Below are 19,315 nucleotides of genomic sequence, written 5' to 3'. Positions count from 1 at the left end.
GTTGAGGTGGGAGAATTGCTTAAGCCCAGGATTCAAGTCCAGCCTGGGCCACATAGTGAGACTCTGTCTCTACAAAAAATTTTTTAAAAATTAGCTGGGTGTCGTGGTATGCACCTATAGTCCCTGCTACTTGGGAGTCTGAGGTAGGAGGATTGCTCGAGCCCAGGAGTTGGACGTTACAGTGAGCTACGAATGTCAGAGTTAGACCTTGTCTCTAAAAATAAATAGATAAAAGATGAGAAAATTTAGGTTCAAAGAGATCAAGAAACACAACTAGTTGATTGAGAGCTGAGGTTCAAACCCAGGTTCTCAGACTCCACATCTTGTGTCTGGTTGACCTAGTGGCTGGCAGTAATACGTATGCAGTAAATGTTTAATGCATGACAGATACAAGCATGAAATGGAAGCTTTCTTATTGGCATCTCAGGTCATTCTAAAGTCCCCTTTCTCCTTTAAAATGAATTCCAGAATGAGTCTCCGTCTCAAATGTTTAAAATACCTGATCTCCCTAATATTTAAGATAATTTAAAAGAAATCTAAATATTTTAGAAATATTTCTTTATTGATGAGTCTATATTTTCCATTTCTTTTTCCAGTTTTCTATTATATAGTTTAATCTGAATCCTGTTAACTATGTTCTTTTTCCTTCCTAAGATAACTGCTAAAATACCAAGCACGGCAGTTACTAGACCTATAGCTACTGGATATGGGGTAGGTTTTTATAAGGTGAAAATATTAAGATGCTTTTTGTAAACATAGTTTACTTTAGGCAGTTCTAAATAATTTTAATTATCTTCCAGTTCACGACCCAGATATCGATTTTGGATAGTTATGAACATTATAAAAGTCTAATTTGATTAATAGCTTTGAATATTCTAGTCATTTTGATTTGTAAATATATCAGAAAATATTTTGTTGCCTTTTTCCATTTGTAACCCTTATATTTGTTGATTGACTTTCTTTCATTTTCTACATAATATAACCAAGTCTCATGTGTATATCATTCATTTATTTTATGTGAAGTTAAATGTTATGTAAATGTAATAGTGTTTATTATTGTAAAAAGATATCTAATAAATACAAAATTAAATTTGAGAAAAATATTTCAGAGGTGTATATTTGGGTCTTATATTAAAGATCTTTGGAGGAAAGAGATTATATAAAACTCCATAAAAGTAATAAACCTTTTAATCATCCCCAAATTACCTACAGTTTGGATGTTTTAACTTACATGAAATAATAGAGGAATGAGAAAAATGGAAGAATGAGGTGGAAGAGCATTTCCTAGTCCTTATAATAATATTTTCTTAGGGTTAAGAAAAATGGCTTCAAAACCTAGAGGTTCAAGGAACTTGCCTTCATAATGTTCCTTTGTATGTGTGAAGAAAGTAGCCTTCTACATAATATAACTGTGTGTCATATGAAATATGCACTTATTAATCAGGCTGAGCATGTGTTACTCATAAATCTGATTTTTGGTGGTGTTTCAGAAAAAGAGACAGCAAACTTTTTTTGTGAAGGGCTAGGTATTTTAGGCTTTGCAGGTCATATAGGCTCTGTTCCAGCTATCCCACTCTGCATTTGGAATGCAAAAGCTGCCACAGACAATATACGTAGGAATGGGACATGGCTGTGTTCTAATAAAACTTTATTTACAAAGGCTGTGAGTTGTGGTTTGCTGACCCCTGTTTTAGAGTTTTATAGTTTGATCTTATACTCTCAGGTGGTAAATGGAAAAATTATATTTGTCTACTTACTGATAGATTAATGAAAAAAGTTATGAAGAAGACTTCTACAAATTGGTTTATAAAATTAAAGGCAGATGTTTGTAGGACTCCTTTTAACTTACTTTTCTATTCACTAGTCCAAGACATCGCTGGCATCATCAGTGGGAAGACCGATGACAGGGACTATTCAGGTATCTCTATTGTATGATTGTTCATTTTGTGCATTTCTTATGACTTGGAATTTATTACAAAAGTTTTTTTTCCTTATTATATCATTTTAAAATGTTAAGATGTTACTTAACATAGTTACCTTGATTGTTTAAAATTTGGACTAAGGGTTGAACTGTTTTAAATCTTTGGAGGCAAGGTCTTTTTGGATTTGTTTACTCAGATCTCAAATGAAATCCCACTGGGGAGTAGACATAGGACTGACAGTTTGTTTACATGATGTTCTCTGGGACCCATTTTTCCTATGTAACCATTTAAAGGAATTTCTATGGTTTCTCTCATAGGTATATAGGGGACCAAAGAAAAGTAAGGGAGTAGCTAGCTAATATGCTGATTCGTTTTTTCTTTTCAAACTGAGATAAGCCCAGTTAAATCAAGGAATTGAGATTTTATAGGGGAAAGAGACAGGATTAATACATGAGAAGCCGAAAGAAGGAGTAAGCAGATAGTGACTAAAAATCAATGTTAAATCTTGGGACCATATTGAGATACGTGTCATGTACAGAACTGTGAAGAGGAGGTCAGTCTTATTTAAAAATACTTTTAAAATGATTGCTGTTCTTTGAAGGATGGAGTTACTAGACCCATGACAGCAGTGAGAGCAGCTGGTTTTACCAAAGCCGCTTTGAGAGGTTTGTTATACTATTTCTACTAATAATCTGTTTCAGATATTTTATTTTTTTACTGTTTTATGAGTATAAATATTACTACTATTTTTAATAAAATCTAACATGCCATTGATTATAAGGTAGACCATTATTTTAGGTACCATTAAGAAAGGAAAGGGGTAATGAAAACCTTCTACATCTCAGTTGAGGTGGTAATTACACCAGTGTGTAATTTGTCAAGACTATATACTTTAACTATACACTTAAAATATGCACATTTTGTCTTATAATTTAGAGCTCAATTTTAAAAGTTAAAGGTGAAGATAGTATTTAAGTATGCGATAAGTTAAATAATTTTAAAATAAAATTATAAGAAGTAATTAGTATACCAATAAGGAAAATTAGAAAGCTAGTGCCAGGTTATAAGTGATGTGCTTGATAACGTAGAGGTCATAATAGGGATAGACCACTGTGGGAGAGAAAGTAAATGCTGAGCGAATATGTTGCTTTTATTGTTAGGTTTTAACACACAAGTTTTATTTACATAGTTTTTACATAGTTTACATAGTTACATATTTATGTTAAAATTATCTTACCAATTTCCCACTATATGAAATGGTTATGTAGATAGAATGTTGTCTCCATTTAATAAATACATAATCTAGATCATTTAATAAATAGATAAATGAAATAAGCTTTTATGTTTTTATTTTTTTTTCAATTTTGGTGGGTTACAAATTAAATATGAACTCCTGAATTGTGTCTCAGGTTCTGCATTTGACCCCCTTGGTCAGTCAAGGGGCCCCGCTCCTCCTTTGGAAGCCAAAAATGAAGATAGGTATGTAAGTCCTTCTCTGTTGTTTGTTGTTGTTGAATATTTTTTATTTTTGTTTTCTAAATTCATAATTCTTAAACATTTTAAAAGTTTGTGTCAACAAGATAGTAGCCAAAACATCATCTTTAGTTGTTGGAACACTAACAAAGGAATCAAGTCTAAGAAGAATAGCCATGTGTGTTCTGTGGAATTTGTTGTAATATTATTTGACTTGAAGATACAGGATAATTTTTATGGTTATCAATCTGTATTGATTCTCTTGAAGGCCAAATGGGATTGTAAAATGTTAATAAGATATGCTTATTTTAAAAGGACATTTCAAAGAAAAAAGAGAACACATAGGAAGTTAGTTTGTCATATTATTGAGACATTTAATTCTTTATAGAATTAACTTAGTTTTGTGCTAGTGGCTAGACAGAAGCCAAACAGCTATGGTATACATCCAGTTATATACATCTACTGGAATCTAAGTACCTTGATATGTACATTTTACAAACAGTAGTAGAAGCCGACATTTACTGTGTACTGGCTGTGTGCCAGGCTCTGTTCCAAGGGCTCTACCTGTGAAGATGGAGCTATTCCTGGGAGAGGATCTGAAGCACAGAGATCATAACTTGTTAAGGCTAATAAATGGCACTGCTGAGATTCACTCCCAGTTTGTCTCATTCCAGAGCTCATGCTATTAACCACTACACTGGTTTGCTTCTGTATGCTACATATTTTAAAGTTGTAATTTTAAAACCCAGTATTTGGGCTATGATATAAATTACATAATTTCCCTTCTTGGCTAACAAGGAAGCTTTGTATCCTAATTAATGACAGTGTGTTTTCTAATAAAAGCATGTTCTTTTATTTAAATATTATGCCATTTAGGATCTTTCAGCTGCTAATAACAGAAGGCATGTCAACAAAGACACACACATAATTAGTAACAACGTTTATTATCTTTCATGATAGGAAGCCTGAAGGAAGGGCAGTTCTGGGGATGGTTAACTTTATTGTCCAATATCGTCATCCCTGGATCAGCTTCTCTTCGTTTCTCTTGGCTTTTCCCAAGACCCTGCCCATCATTATAATGCCAAAAGAGTGGTGAGAGTTCAGAATCTCCATGTAGTTGATAAAGTCTAGAGGCAGAACATTCCTAGTCCTAGGTTCTTTTTAAAAGGTGAAGAAAATCTTTCTAGCAGCCCTTAACCTCCAAGCAGATGTGCCTTCCTTTCTCAGTGAAGAATGCCTCACATGCCCATGGCCGAACCAGACGCTTGGCAAAGGGAACAAGTGTCCCTTGACTGGCTTAGAGTATGCGTGCAAAGGGAAGAGCAGGTGGCAGACTCTGTGTGGCAGGTATCCAACAGTGTCTGCATATGGATTGCATTTTCCTGACATCCAACAGGGACAGGATAGTTGCTTTGAGTGTGTTCATAAAGTTCTCTTACAGGTTTTTAAAGTTTAAATTTTTATTAATATATTGATATTTTAGGTTTAATAATAATCTGTAAGTAGCATTTAAGAAATATGAGTGTTTCAGACAACTAGAAAATTGAATTCTGTACTTCATGTAACCTTTATAAAGCTGCCATCTATTTATGCTCATCGCTCAGTTAGAATTTTATAGATCTTTATAAACTAATAAAATTTGTAGGCTGGGCGCAGTGGCTCACGCCTATAATCCTAGCACTCTGGGAGGCCAAGGTGAGAGGATCACTTGAGACCAGGAGTTTGACACCAGCCTGAGCAAGATCAAGACCCTGTCTCTACTAAAAGTAGAAAAAATTAGCCAGGCATTGTAGTGAGCACCTATAGTCCCAGCTACTCGGGAGGCTGAGGCAGGAGGATTGTATGAGCCCAGGAGTTTGAGGTTACTGTGAGCTAGGTTGATGCCACAGCACTTTAGCCTGGGCAACAGAGTAAGACTCTGTCTCAAAACAAAACAAAACAAAATTTGTACTCTTAGCCCCAGGATCCCCCAAAGAATATGATTCTATAGGCAAAGTTATACAGTTGAATTTATTCCTGTATCCTTTTATAAAGTCCATTTGTAGAAAATTAAGAGAACTACTGTCTATTCCAATACATGCATAGTAAAATTTTATTTAGACATTGATGTACATTGAGTATTGTGGTATTTTGTTGGAATAAAGTGGTAGCAAAACAACATTAATGTTATTTTGAATTGTGACTGACTTGGGGATACTTGATTTGCTACTAATGGATCCAGGATTTTTAAACTTCTTCACCTTGTTAGAAACTTTCTCGATGGCCAGCATGGTGCACCTATAGTCCCAGCTACTCTGGAGGCTGAGGCAGGAGGATCGCTTGAGCTCAAGAGTTTAAGACTATAGAGCCCTATGATTATACCTATAAATAACTACTGCACTGCACTCCAGCCTAGGCAACATAGGAAGACCCTATCTCTAAAACAAACAAAAAAAAGTAGTAATTTTCTTTGTAGAATCTGTTAATAAATAAAACTTCTATCTTTTTTTTAATGGGGCTTCAGTTTTCCTAGCCATAAGATAAAGTTTTCATTTGCCTTCGGATCTAGAAAAAAAAAATCTACTTCCTTTTTGGGGTGCTAATATAATAGCCTGGGTCCTAGAATACACTAGTTTGGTTTAAATCCTGGCTCCATAACTTACTAGCTTTGTGATCTCAGGCATAATACTTAATTTTCTAAACTTCATTTTCTCTATCAGTAAGATGGGAATGATGATAGTACTTGTATACGATGTTCTTAATATTCTAAGGAGCAAATGAAATAATTAGCTTAAAGCTCAGCATTAAATTACTCTTGTGCTAAATAAATGTTGTCTGTTTGTACTGTTATTATGAATAATTACCAGATATATTTATTAAAAACAATAGTACATTTGCTTTTTAATACCATTTATACATTTGTCTTATCTGTGACTTATTTGTAAAGTGTAAAAGAACATAATGGACAATGTTAAAAGTAAATTAAATTTTGGTATAGATTATTAGTGGTTGAGTGATTTAAATTACACCTACTTTTTTCTTTAATAGTCCAGAGGAAAAGATTAGACAATTAGAGAAGAAAGTAAATGAGTTGGTAGAAGAAAGCTGTATTGCCAACAGTTGTGGAGACTTAAAATTGGTAAGTTTACAAACTAATAGGACTCAAGATTATGAATGTGTATAGATGTGTATGTCTGCTTTTATACATGCACACATATGACTAGATAAATTGTTTTGCCATTGAATGGTCTTAGGATTTTGAATTAAGTGATTATTTTGAGAACTGGGAATTGTAACTCTGTTTCATAAGTTCTGATATCAAAATAATTGGCTGATTTTATAGTTTTTGACATTGGTCTTTCAGTAGGAAAAAAAATTTGAATGTATTGGTTGATTTAATTTTGCAGCCTAGTGGACTAGAATTACATGCCAATATGCTGCTGAAAGGCATAGCTATCTTGAGCCTTACATAGTACTAAGTGCTGTTTTATTATTGAAGACTCAATACCCTGAAATATTTTTCCCTAAGTAAACTAAAAAAACCACAGTTTACTTCCTGGCAATCCAACTCTGCTTTTTAAAATTCAACCTTTTAATTTGTTTTGTTCACGTTACTTTGTCATACCATATAAATTTAATTTTTGTGACTTAGTTATAGGATTAATGAATACCATTAGAAAAATTCAGTCTAAAAAGCTACTTTTATTGCTCATAGAACTGGTGTTTTTTTGTTTTTTTTTTCTATTTCTAAACAAATAGTCCCATGGTGAATTTGTGGTTAGACTCAGTGGGAATCAGTGATGGTTCTCGACGTTGAGAGTATGAGCCAAGCTAAGCATCTGTTTTAATACTGGGCAATAGTCACCCCTTGACTTTTCTGCATTATGAGCATCCCAGAAGCCAAACAAAATCAATCTAAATTTCTGCCTCGCAAGATTGAATTAAAATACCCAAAGATTCAGGAGTTAGGAGGAAAAAAAGGTAGGTAAGCATGGTGAAACCTAAGGGTGGTGGAAGTCATGTGATAAAGAAGCTGGACTTGGGACAAATGGACTTCACATAGCATCCCCCACACTTTCTCCTTCTTTCCCAGAGAGACCACACAGACACTTCTGTGCTGGTGAGCTTCGGTGTAAACAAATACTCTGAGTTCTTTTGTTTTCAAGTGAAGTTAATGGTAAGAGTACGGAGGGGCATCCTGGGGAATCGAAGGCTAGAAAACGAATTCAGCTGAGCTTCATGTAGATTTTTCCCAAATGCATAAAAGTTGATGAATGCTCAAAGCGATTTACAAAGCATAAATCTGATTTCAGGCCTTAGAAAAGGCAAAAGATGCAGGAAGAAAAGAGAGAGTCCTGGTGAGACAACGAGAGCAAGTTACAACTCCAGAAAATATCAATTTGGATTTAACTTACTCAGTAAGTGTTGAAATGTCTGCCGAATGAAATTATTTTGACTAGGATTTGTAGATTCCGAGTCTTTTTTCTTTTTTCTTTCTTGTTTTCTTTTATTTTAAAAATTTTACTTGTCTGCAGGTGCCCAGAATTTGATTAATAATAATCTTTACCACTTCTCGGCCTTTTGGCTAAGATCAAATGTAATAATAATCTTTAGTTCATGAGACACTCTTGTCTTTGGTTTGTGCAAAGAGCTCTTTCTTTTATTTAGTTATTTAATGATCTTTAGTTCATGAGACACTCTTGTCTTTGGTTAGTGCAAAGAGCTCTTTCTTTTATTTAGTTATTTAATCAGCTGTTTTTGATAACTTAGTAAGTACTTGCAAATGTACCACCCAATGGCTATTTCTTTCTTTTCCTTTTTCTCTTTGTTTCTTTCTTTCTTTTTTTTTTTTTGTTTGTTTGATGGTAGGGTCTTTAGGCCGTATTTCTTGAAGGGTGCTAATATTTATGCTCTATCTAGGGCAGTTATTTTGATGAGATTGTAATATAGACTTTTGAGTCAGTGATTTTCAAGAACTTCAAACTAGGCAAATAAGATGATGTTCTATGAGGGTAGTGTAGGAAAAAGCTGATGCCTCTAATTTATAGCAGAATTTTTTTAATTCTGAAAAGACACTTCCTTGATATTTATACTGCTGTTTAAAGGGTGTATTTTCAGTGGGTAAAGTCTTCATGTACTAAACAAATGAGAAAAAAGGTGATTTGAAACTTAAAAATGTTAGATGCTTGCTGTTTGGAGCTAATATTTAAAAATTCCATGAAATCTTACAGGGATAATTTATTATATTTTACATCTATAAACATAATTTACTATAAGTTAATGACTAAAATTATAACTTAGCATATAGAGCTTTTACTATACAAATTCTTCCCTGATATACTTTAAGGTTTAAGATATTTCCACATGGGATTTTTAATTTTTAAAAAATTTTTATTCATTAATTTTTTTTTGAGATGGGGTCTCACTCTGTTACCCAGGATGGAGTGCAGTGGCATGGTCATAGCTTACTGCAGCCTTGAACTCTTGGGCTCAAACGATTCTCCTGTCTCAGCTGCCCAAGAGCCACTTGCACGGAGAATTTAGTCCACTATCATGCTGATTTCTTTTATCACCAGCAGCATTAATGGTACACAGTTATTCTTTGTAGGTCTTCCAGAGATTAATGGATTGCAGATGCCACCAATTAAATAGAATATATAGAAAATTAAGGTGAAATGTAGGGGATCACTCTTCATGTAGTAATGTTCTAGTTCATTTGGAATGTAAGATATTTCTTTTATTTAATTTCCTAATTGGTTGGGTATCATGATATAAGCAGCTAACTTTGTTATAGGATTTTAATTTCTAGAAAGTGTATAGGTGAAAGCGGCTTAAAATGCTCATTATGTGTCTTTTTGCAATATTTTGTTCCTTAGGTTCTTTTCAACTTGGCCAGTCAATATTCAGCTAATGAAATGTATGCTGAAGCACTAAACACATATCAAGTTATAGTGAAAAATAAGATGTTTAGCAATGCAGGTAGGTATATAGAATCAGTTTTTCCAACAGGCGTATTTCTTTTGTAGTGTTAATTTCCATCTCCTCACTTTATGCTTCCTTATAATGAAATGATCTTGCCCTAAGCAAATTTGTATTTATGATCAGGGTTTCCTGCTTAATGATACTATGTATATGAGAATCTATACAAATGCAAATGAAGACATATGGTTGGTATGAGGTATACTGCCTTATAGGAAACAAAAAATGTATTCTGTTATCACAAGTAGAATGAGCCATGGCAACATAGAACACGCCTTCTCTAATATAAACTTATCCCTAAGAGACTAGAGTTTATATTTTGCATTTATATTGTGTAATTTTGTGGTAGCAGTATTAATATTTATCAAGATATCATTTCCTTTAACATCATATTAAAATGTGTGTGGCATTATTGAGTCTAATTTTAAAAGTCTTATATTTTTTAAGTCTCTTGTTTTTCTTAGAAGAATACACCTCCAGTTTTATAATGTAGATCAGTTGTTTTCCAGCCATATTTTCAGTAATCTATCCCTCTCTGAGGTAGTTCCACTTCCTCAGAGAAGATTCGTGTGAAAATAGTATAAGTGTTTTAAAGTTAGAATTTTAGGTAATGTCTGAAGCTTCACAACTTGAAAAAAGCTTTAGAGAATACAAATTAAAGTCATCTAAAATAGAAAAGATAAAAAAATGAAAATATTATACATTCATTAAATTTTTTTTCATTAGGAAGATTGAAAGTGAATATGGGAAATATTTATTTAAAGCAAAGAAATTATTCCAAAGCCATTAAATTCTACCGAATGGCGTTAGATCAAATTCCAAGTGTCCATAAAGAAATGAGGTAAGTTTATAACATGATACCTGTAAAATTTAAGTGTTGTTTTTCCAAAACAAAATAACTCTTTTGATCTGTTTTCAATGGGTTGAACATTTTGAAGTGTTTGTACATGAAAGATACTAGATTTATGTTATATGTGTAGTATTTTGATCTATTCCCTTGTTACTACTTGCACACATTTGTATATTGAGAAATTAAAGGTTAAAGGCATTGTATGTGATCAAGGGAAATAAAACTCAGCTAACTGACCATTGTAGGGGTTAACCCTACAGGCCATTGGTACCATGATACAACTTAATGCCAACATACAATCACAGTAGCAGTCCTCCAGAACATATTAAACTCTAGAACACAAGGCTAGAAATTAAAACCCCCTTGTGTTCTTGCTATGCCTTGAGATTAAAATAATGAAAGGAAGGGATTACATCTGAGTCTCAAAAGAGGGGGAAGCTGGCATAGTTTCTGTTCCTATAATATTCAGGAGCAGAAATGGTCAATTACCTGATCATCTAGTAGTAACTGTGGAAACAAAGGAAGTTTCAGGATATTACTGGTCATAATTCCCCCAGGCGCAGTATAGTTCCTTTGTGAAAGTTAATTTACTTGTAATGCTACCTTTCTTGATCATTTGTTTTTGAAATTTGCATGATATCTCATTATAATCAGCAAATATTATCTAGCATATAGAACACAATGCCCTTGAGGTACTTTTAAACACAGTGAAGCCAAGAATTTGAGCATTTTAAAAAAAGATAATGATATTAGGTAGCAGATATTAAGTGATTAATAATCAATAATTGACATAATGGGTGCTATAATAATTCAGTTCAGGGAATCATTACTGAGAACAGCAATGGTCAAGAAAGGCTTTATGAAGGGGGTGTATTTGAGATAGGTTCCTTAAGTGAAGAGAAGAGAAGGGATAACATTCTTGACAAAGGGAGCACCTTGAGACCAGTCAAGTGTCCGTGATCTGATCAGAGAATTATGAATAAACTAATTTAGTTGAAACACAGGGATTATGTTGAGGAGTGGTTAGAAATAAGGTGAGATCACATCCAGTAAAATGGCTTTAATCAAAAAGACAAACAACAAGTTTTGGTGAAGGTGTAGAGAGACTGAAAACATCATTTATTGGAGACATAAAATGGTGCCTATTTTCCAAAGTAAAATAGGCAGTTTCTTAAAAAAGGTAAACCCGAATTTACCATAGGACCAGCAATTCCACTTTTATGTATATACCAAAGAGAAATGAAAACATATGTCGTCACAAAGGCTTGTATGGGAATGTTCATAACAGCATTATTCATAATAGCCAAAAAGTGGAAACAACCCAAATGTCCATCAGATAGGCAATGGATAAATAAAAGATGGTATATGTCCATCCTATGGAATGCTATTTGGCAATAAAGAAAAGGAATGAAGCACTGATACATGCTACAATATGAAGGAACCTCAGAAATACTATACTAAGCGAAATAAGCCAGACACAAAATATCACATATTATATGCAACATCTAGAAAAGGCAGAGAGACATAAAATAGATTAGTGGTTGACTAGGGCTGGAGGTGGGAATGTGGAATGATTATTAATCGGCCCAGGTTTTCTTTTTAGGGTAATGGAAATGACTTAAAATAAGGATATGGTTATAGTTCCACAACTGTATAAATATAGCAATAATTATTGAATCATATACTTAAAACAAGTAAATTTTATGGCATATATACACACACACGTATGTATAGTGTATATATGTAAAGCTTTAGCAAATAAAGCTTTAAAAATGCAAAAAAGAAGTGGGAAAGGTAAAAAGGAAACTATTTGTGGAATGGCTTGAGTGCCATACTAAAAAGTTTAGAAATTTAAAGCTAATGCATGTTTATTTTTTTAGGATTAAAATAATGCAAAACATTGGAGTAACATTTATTAGGACTGGTCAGTATTCAGATGCCATTAATTCGTTTGAGCATATAATGGGCATGGCACCAAATCTGAAGGCAGGTTTCAACCTAATTCTCAGTTATTTTGCCATTGGAGACCGAGAGAAAATGAAAAAGGCATTCCAAAAATTGATTGCTGTTCCATTAGAAATTGATGAAGACGATAAATATATATCACCAAGTGTGAGTATGAAAAAGAAAGTTATGTAGCCACCTCCCAGTTATCTGTGTTTTTCTGTTTTCAGAATGAGAAAGTTGGAATAGATGACTTCTTGGGTTTCTCCCGGGTCTATATTTATGTGGTTTATTATTGATATATTTCATTTGTTATTTAAAGTAGGTTGGGAATGCAACTCTATAGAAATTGGGTAGAGATTTTGGTTAAAATAGACTGTACAATTTCAGTCAAAAAAAGCATCTTATTAAATATAAGATTTCATGTCATTCATTAATGGTAATATCTTGACCAAGGAACCTCCAAATTCTTTTTTTGACCTTTTAGGAGTCATTGTGAGCAGGGAGAACCTAAACCGTGTATACTAAATATATCAAGAGTAAAATAAAGTAATTCCTTATTCTCATTCATAGAGTGGCACATAATACAGCTATCAAAAGTCATATTTTCAAAGACCTAGAGAAACATTATATGATGTTAAGTGAAAAAATACAGATACATACCTATATGTAAACATAAACTGGAAGAATATATATCAAAATAGGAACAATAGTTTCTAGGCTATGAGATTATTTTTCTTCTTAATGCTTTTAAAACATTTTCTATATTTTTACACATAAAATATTAGTATACTATGTATTTTATATTAAGTCAAACTATTTGAAATTGCCTATATTTATAGATAAAAATGGTATGTTTTCAATTTCATAGAGTTGAACTTAATAGATTTTCCTAATAGATTATAAAGGTATTGTAGCATTGTGGTTACAGAGTGTAGGCTCTGAAGCTGGCCCCACCACTCAGTTCTTACTCTCTTGTGCCTCAGTTCCTGTATATATAAAATGGGACGAATAATTATAATAACCTGCCCTATAGAGTTGTCAGGATTAAATAAGTTAATGCATGTGCAAGGCATAAAATAGTACCTGGAACATAGTTAAGTGCTGGGTAAATGTGAATAATTATATATTTTTTCATATTGAGAAAAACCAATGTATGTTGTGAAAAATGATCTATGTTTTTAATGGGGAGTGGAGATATGGATCATACCAAGCAATTGATGATCATTAAAGCATTTTTATTTCAGTTTATAATTAAAATATCACATATTTATACAAACAACCACAGCTTCTATGTGTTTGGTCCTAATCTTTCCAGCCTGACTGTTTTATCAGTTTCTTAGAATCTAGGTTAGTTCAATAGTGAATGTGGTAGGTAATCAAAAATATGAGAAAATAAGTTCTACTTTACATGGGAGAATAGTTTAGAAGGATTAATTTACTCTCCATTTTATACAACTAGTTAGTGGGGAGGTTGATTAGAAATCCAGGTTCTTGGTGTTTACTTCACAATTATTCATTTTTTTTTCAATTTTATTTTCCCAGGATGATCCCCACACTAACTTGGTGATTGAAGCTATAAAAAATGATCATCTCAGGCAAATGGAGCGTGACAGGTAATATCATCAGCACTTAATAAGTAAAACAGTAATATAGTTTTAATTTTCATAAAAGGTTGAATGTGCATTCTGTTTCTTATAAAACTTGTTGTATTCAGTATATTTCTTGAATAATGCTGTTGTTTCACCATTTCTGTACTTTACTGAATTCTCTTTTCTCCTTCAAATCATCTCAGTCCTCATGCTGATCTCAGTTATTCTTACTTAGTTATTCTGTAACTTGTTTCCCTCTGCATTTGGTGCAATGCTGGAACTTTATTTTACCCTTATTTCAAAACTTATGCTTTTCTATTTTTGTCCTACCTCCCCATTAAATATCACTCTGAGAGACAAAATTCTATTTATTTCATTTCTTCCTTCCTCTAATATAGTAGGTACTATGACCTATTCTTACCTACAACATTTCTGACACCAAATGTGCAGTTTTCCCACACCAACCACCAGTTAATTATCCACCTCTCTGGACACCAAGGGCTCAGTCCAGCAAGACTGCCCTGCTCCCCACTGCAGACACTGGTTGCAAGTCTGGGCCTCCTGTACTGCTGACCCTGCTAGAAATCAAGGGTTCCTGGCACCCCCTCTTCAGGTTCAGTGGTTTTCTAGAGGAGCTCACAGAACTCAGGGTAACACTTTACTTACATTTACCACTTTATTATAAAGGATACAACTCAGAAACAGCCGAATGGAAGAGATGCGTAGGTATGTGGGAAGGGGTGTGGAGCTTCCATGTCCTCTCTGGGTGCACCACCCTCCCAGTATCTCCATGTGTTTTCCAACCTGGACGCTGTCCGAACTCCATCATTTAGGGTTTCTATGGAAGTTTCATTATGTAGGTATGATTGATTATGTCATTGGTGATTGAACTCAATCTCCAGCCCTTCTTGTCTCCCTGGAGGTTGAGGGCTGGAGCTGAAAGTTCCAACTCTCTCCATGACATGGTTGGTTCCTATGGCAACCAGCTCCCATTTTTAAGTTTTCTAGATGCTACCTCATTAGCATAATCTCAGGTATGGTCAAAAAGGGCTTAGTATAAGCAACAAAAGACACTTCTGTCACTCAGGAAATTCCAAGGGTTTTAGGAGGTCTGCGCCAGGAACTGGGAGGAAGACCAAATATATTTCTCCTTATATCAAAACATGACAGGAGGCTGGGCGCGGTAGCTCATGCCTGTAATCCTAGCACTCTGGGAGGCCGAGGCGGGTGGATTGTTTGAGCTCAAGAGTTCAAGACCAGCCTGAGCAAGAGCAAGACCCCGTCCTACTAAAAATAGAAAGAAATTATATGGACAACTAAAAATATATATAGAAAAAATTAGCCAGGCATGGTGGCACATGCCTGTAGTCCCAGCTACTCAGGAGGCTGAGGTGGGAGGATCGCGTAAGCCCAGGAGTTTGAGGTTGCTGTGAGCTAGGCTGACGCCACGGCACTCTAGCCTGGGCAACAGAGTGATACTGTCTCAAAAAAAAAAAAAGTGACAGGAACCTAGTCTCTGCCAAGTATGATTTGAAGGTTTTAATATGTATTGAACATGCAATAGGTGTATTAGGAGTATATCACATGATGGAGGGTTCTTAATCTTTTTTTAAAATTGTGGTTAAAACACACATAACATCAAATTTACCATCTTAACCATCTTTATACAGTTCAGTGGTGTTAAGTACATTCACGTTGCTGTATAACCAGTCTCAGGAACTCTATTCATCTTGCAAAACTAAAACTCTATACTTACTAAACAATAGCTCCCCCTTCATTCCCTCCCCAGCCCTGGAAACCTCCATTCTACTGTCTGTGACTTTGACTGCTCTTGGTACCTCATATAAGTGGAATCATACAGCATTTGTCTTTTTGTGACTGGTTTATTGCACTTAGCATATGTCCTCAAGGTTCATCCATGTTATAGCACATGTCAGAATTTCCTTCCTTTTAAGGCTGAATGATATTCTATTGTATGTATGGAGGGCCTTTAATCTTTAGGGATTAGTTTAACATTAAAAATAAAGCGGAGACTTACACTTCTGGGAAGATGAAGTAGACATACTTTTTCCTATTCTTTCCGCTAAGTACAACTAAAAACCCTGGAAGTTTTATACAAAACAAATATAAGAAGACAGGTGGAGAGAGGAAGGCAGACTGGCTAGTGACGTCAGAATGAGGAGCAACATGATAGTGAGTTCCCCTCATACATCGCAGACTTGGAGCGAACACAGGTGGCAATCAGAAACCACCAATGGGCGTGCTATAAAACAAAACGAAACAAAAACCCTAATAAAGCCTGCTTTCTCTAGCCAAAGGATCCAGGAAAGGGGTAGGCTAGCAAGACTGAAAAGTTACACATAAATACCACAGAAAAAGTGGCTGTACCCGCATGTACACCAGCAAAAGCCAAGTTGGGAGGGAACCTAGATTTCCACCCTTACAAGGCTAGAGGAGATGCCCCTAACATCCCACCAAGTATCGGAGAAGGCCAAGTAGGGAGCCAGGACTTTAATCCCTAAAGTCTGTCCCACTCTTCTTGTGTCAGTGGATGACACATGGGGAGCCTGGAATTCCACCCTCACCCAGCAGTAGTGAAGTACCCCTCCCCCTTTCTCCTGGGATAGTGTCAGGGGAGGCTTAGTGGAGAGTCAGGGCTTTAATCCTCACCCACTGGTAGCAAGCCCCCCCAACCCCCCGCCCACCATGGCCTTAATAAGACCATGTGGGAAGCAAAATCTCCCACCCTACCCAGCAGAAACAAGGACCCCCCTGCCCACTTTGAGTGTCAACGGAGGCATGTGAAGAGGCTAGATTTCCACCTTCACCTGGCAGTGGTAAGGTGGTGTCTCTCTATCCCCTGATGGAGTGGTATCCAGAAAACCAGCTAAAACAGAAGATTTAAATACAATCCAGGGTCTCATAATTCAGAAATGTACAAGTTTCCATCAAGTATCATTTGTTATACCAAAATAGGAAGATCCCAACCTAAATGAAAAAGGACAATCAGGCCTGGCCTGGTGGCTCACACCTATAATCCTAGCGCTCTGGGAGGCTGAGGAGGGAAGATCACTTGAAGTCAGGAGTTTGAGACCAGCCTAAGCAAGAGCAAGACTCTATCTCTACAAAAAAATAGAAAAATTACCTGGGCGTGGTGGCATGCACCTGTAGTCCCAGCTACTCGGGGGGCTGAGGCAGGAGGATCGCTTGAGCCCAGGAGTTTGAGGTTACAGTGAGCTATGATGATGCCACTGCGCTCTAGCTCAGGAAACTGAAATATTCTCTTAAAAAAAAAAAAAAGACAATCAATACATGCAAACATTGAGATGACAAAGATGTTAGAGTTGCCTGACGGATTTTAAAGCAGCCATGAAAAAGAGCCTTCAACAAGCAGTTACAAACATGCTTAAAACAAATGAAAATATAGCCTCAGAAAAGAAATAGAGGATATAAGGAAGAACCAAATAGAAATTTTAGAGCTGAAAAATACAATAACTGAAATAAGCTTAGGGAATGGGCTCATTGGTAGAATGGAGGAGATGGAGGAACATTGTAGTAGACTGGAAAGTAGAAGATGGAAATGCCCAATCTGAACAACAGAGAAAATAGATTAAAACCCAAAATGGATAGAGCCCCAGGGACCTGTGGGACTGTAACAAAGATCTAACACTGTGTTAGTAGAGTCCGGGAAAAAGAAGAGAAAGAGGGTGAGACTAAAGAAATAACGGCTGAAAACTTCTGAAATTTGGCAAGAAAAATAAACCTACTCAAGAAGTTGAGTGAAGCCCAAACAAGATAAACCCAAGGAAATCCATGTGAAGATATGTCATGATTAAACTTCTGAAAATTAAGAACAAAGAAAAAGTCTTGAAAGGAGCCAGAGAAAAATGCCACCTTATCCATACGGAAGAAACAATTAGTGTGACAGTGGAAAAGTCTTAAATCAACTAGCTCAGCTTCCCAGCACAAAAACCTAGATAAAGAAGAGCAAGATCAACCTAAAGGAAGCAGAAGGAAAGAAATAATAAAAAGAATAGAAATAATTGATATTGAAAATAGGTAATAGAGAAAGTCAATGAAACTTAGAGCTGGTTCTTTGAAAAGATCAATAAAATTGACAGACTTCCAGCAAGAGAGAAAAATAAGATAGAAAACACAAATTACCAATATGAGGAACAAAATGAGCTATCACTACAGACCTTGCAGGCATCAAAAATATAATAAAAGAATACTACAAACATAAATTTGACAACTTAGATGAAATGGACCGCTTTCTTGAAAACCACAAACTACCACGAGTCATTTAATATGAAATAGGTCACTTGAATAAGCCCTATAAATATTAAGGAATATGGATGTGAAAATCCTCAAGAAAATACTAGCAAATCAAAATATTAACAAAATGTGGAGTGAATTACACACCATGATCAAGTGGGATTTTTCCCAGGAATGTGAAATTGGTTTAACAGATAAAAATCAATTAATATAATACAGGATATCAGTAGAATGAAGGATACAAACTACGTGATGGTCTCAGTAGAAACAAGAAAAATTGACAAAATGCTTTCATGATAAAAAACAAAAAGCTCAAAAAGATAGGAGTAGAAAGAAGCTTCCTCAATTTGATAAAGTGCATGTGTGAGAAACCCACAGTTAACATCCCACTGAATGGTGAAAGACTCAATGCTTTCCTCCTAAGATCAGGAATGAGATAAGGACATCTACTTTCATCAGTTCTATTCATCATTGTACTGGAGCTTTGGCAGTTAAGGAAAAGAAAAGTAAAAGACTCAGATTGGAAAGGAACAAGTAAAACCATTTGTAGATGACATGATCTTGTATATAGAAAATCCTCAAGGACTCAACTGAAAAACTATTAGAACAACAAATGATTTCAGCAGGGTTGCAGGGTAAAAAAATCAATGTACAAAAATCAATAGTATAGAAATATACTAATGGCTTCTTGGCCTTTTGGCTAAGATCAAGTGTAGTATCTGTTCTTAACAATTTAATATCTGATACTTCTTCTGTCCAAGGACGATCTATTAAATGGATTTTTGGAGCAGGGAGATGGAATAGGAGCTTGCTCCATCCATTTTATGCATCAACCTGGTATTGCAATTTTCCAGAAATGATGCCTCCCCTCAGAACAAAATATATATACTACCAATGAACTATTCAAAAATGAAATTAGCAATTATATTTACCATAGCATAAAAATTATTAGGAATATTCAAGAAGTCCCAAAACAACAGATGCTGGCATGGATGCCGAGAGAAAGAAACACTTACACACTGTTGGTGGGACTGCAAACTATACAACCTCTGTGGAAAATAGTATGGAGATTCCTCAAAGAACTAAAAGCAGACCTAACATCTGCTCCAGCAAGCCCACTACTGGATATTTACCCAAAGGAAAAAAATCCATTTTACCAAAAGACACTTGCACTTGAATGTTTATTGCAGCATGATTCACAATTGCAAAGATGTGGAATCAACCCCAGTGCCCATCAGTCCATGAGTGGATTAATAAAATGTGGTATATGTACACCATGGAGTACTACTCAGCCATAAAAA

General features: G+C 35.1%; 1 protein-coding gene and 1 non-coding gene across 4 annotated transcripts in view; both read left to right on the top strand.

Annotated features, from left to right (window-relative positions):
* IFT88 (intraflagellar transport 88) overlaps positions 1-19,315 on the top strand; it is an 87,281-nt gene that overhangs the window by 18,615 nt on the left and 49,351 nt on the right. Inside the window, exons 4-14 of one of the 3 annotated variants that reach the window (XM_069467452.1) lie at positions 655-711; positions 1,865-1,918; positions 2,524-2,587; positions 3,332-3,401; positions 6,423-6,513; positions 7,688-7,792; positions 9,251-9,353; positions 10,080-10,194; positions 12,084-12,127; positions 12,230-12,315; positions 13,693-13,763. In XM_069467452.1, the coding sequence (XP_069323553.1) occupies positions 655-711; positions 1,865-1,918; positions 2,524-2,587; positions 3,332-3,401; positions 6,423-6,513; positions 7,688-7,792; positions 9,251-9,353; positions 10,080-10,194; positions 12,084-12,127; positions 12,230-12,315; positions 13,693-13,763 (860 nt within the window). Of the gene's footprint in view, positions 1-654; positions 712-1,864; positions 1,919-2,523; positions 2,588-3,331; positions 3,402-6,422; positions 6,514-7,687; positions 7,793-9,250; positions 9,354-10,079; positions 10,195-12,083; positions 12,316-13,692; positions 13,764-19,315 lie in introns of all 3 variants that reach the window. The other 2 variants (XR_011233475.1, XM_069467453.1) reach the window with 2 other exon arrangements.
* LOC138383133 (U2 spliceosomal RNA) lies at positions 18,695-18,884 on the top strand. Its single transcript, XR_011233572.1, has one exon. It is a non-coding gene; the product is annotated as a U2 spliceosomal RNA (small nuclear RNA).

The sequence above is a fragment of the Eulemur rufifrons genome, chromosome 4, assembly GCF_041146395.1.
Source record: "Eulemur rufifrons isolate Redbay chromosome 4, OSU_ERuf_1, whole genome shotgun sequence".
In the NCBI taxonomy this organism is placed as follows: domain Eukaryota; kingdom Metazoa; phylum Chordata; class Mammalia; order Primates; family Lemuridae; genus Eulemur; species Eulemur rufifrons.
The sequence above is the reverse complement of the archived record's forward strand: the minus strand, read 5'-3'. Positions and strand labels throughout refer to the sequence as shown.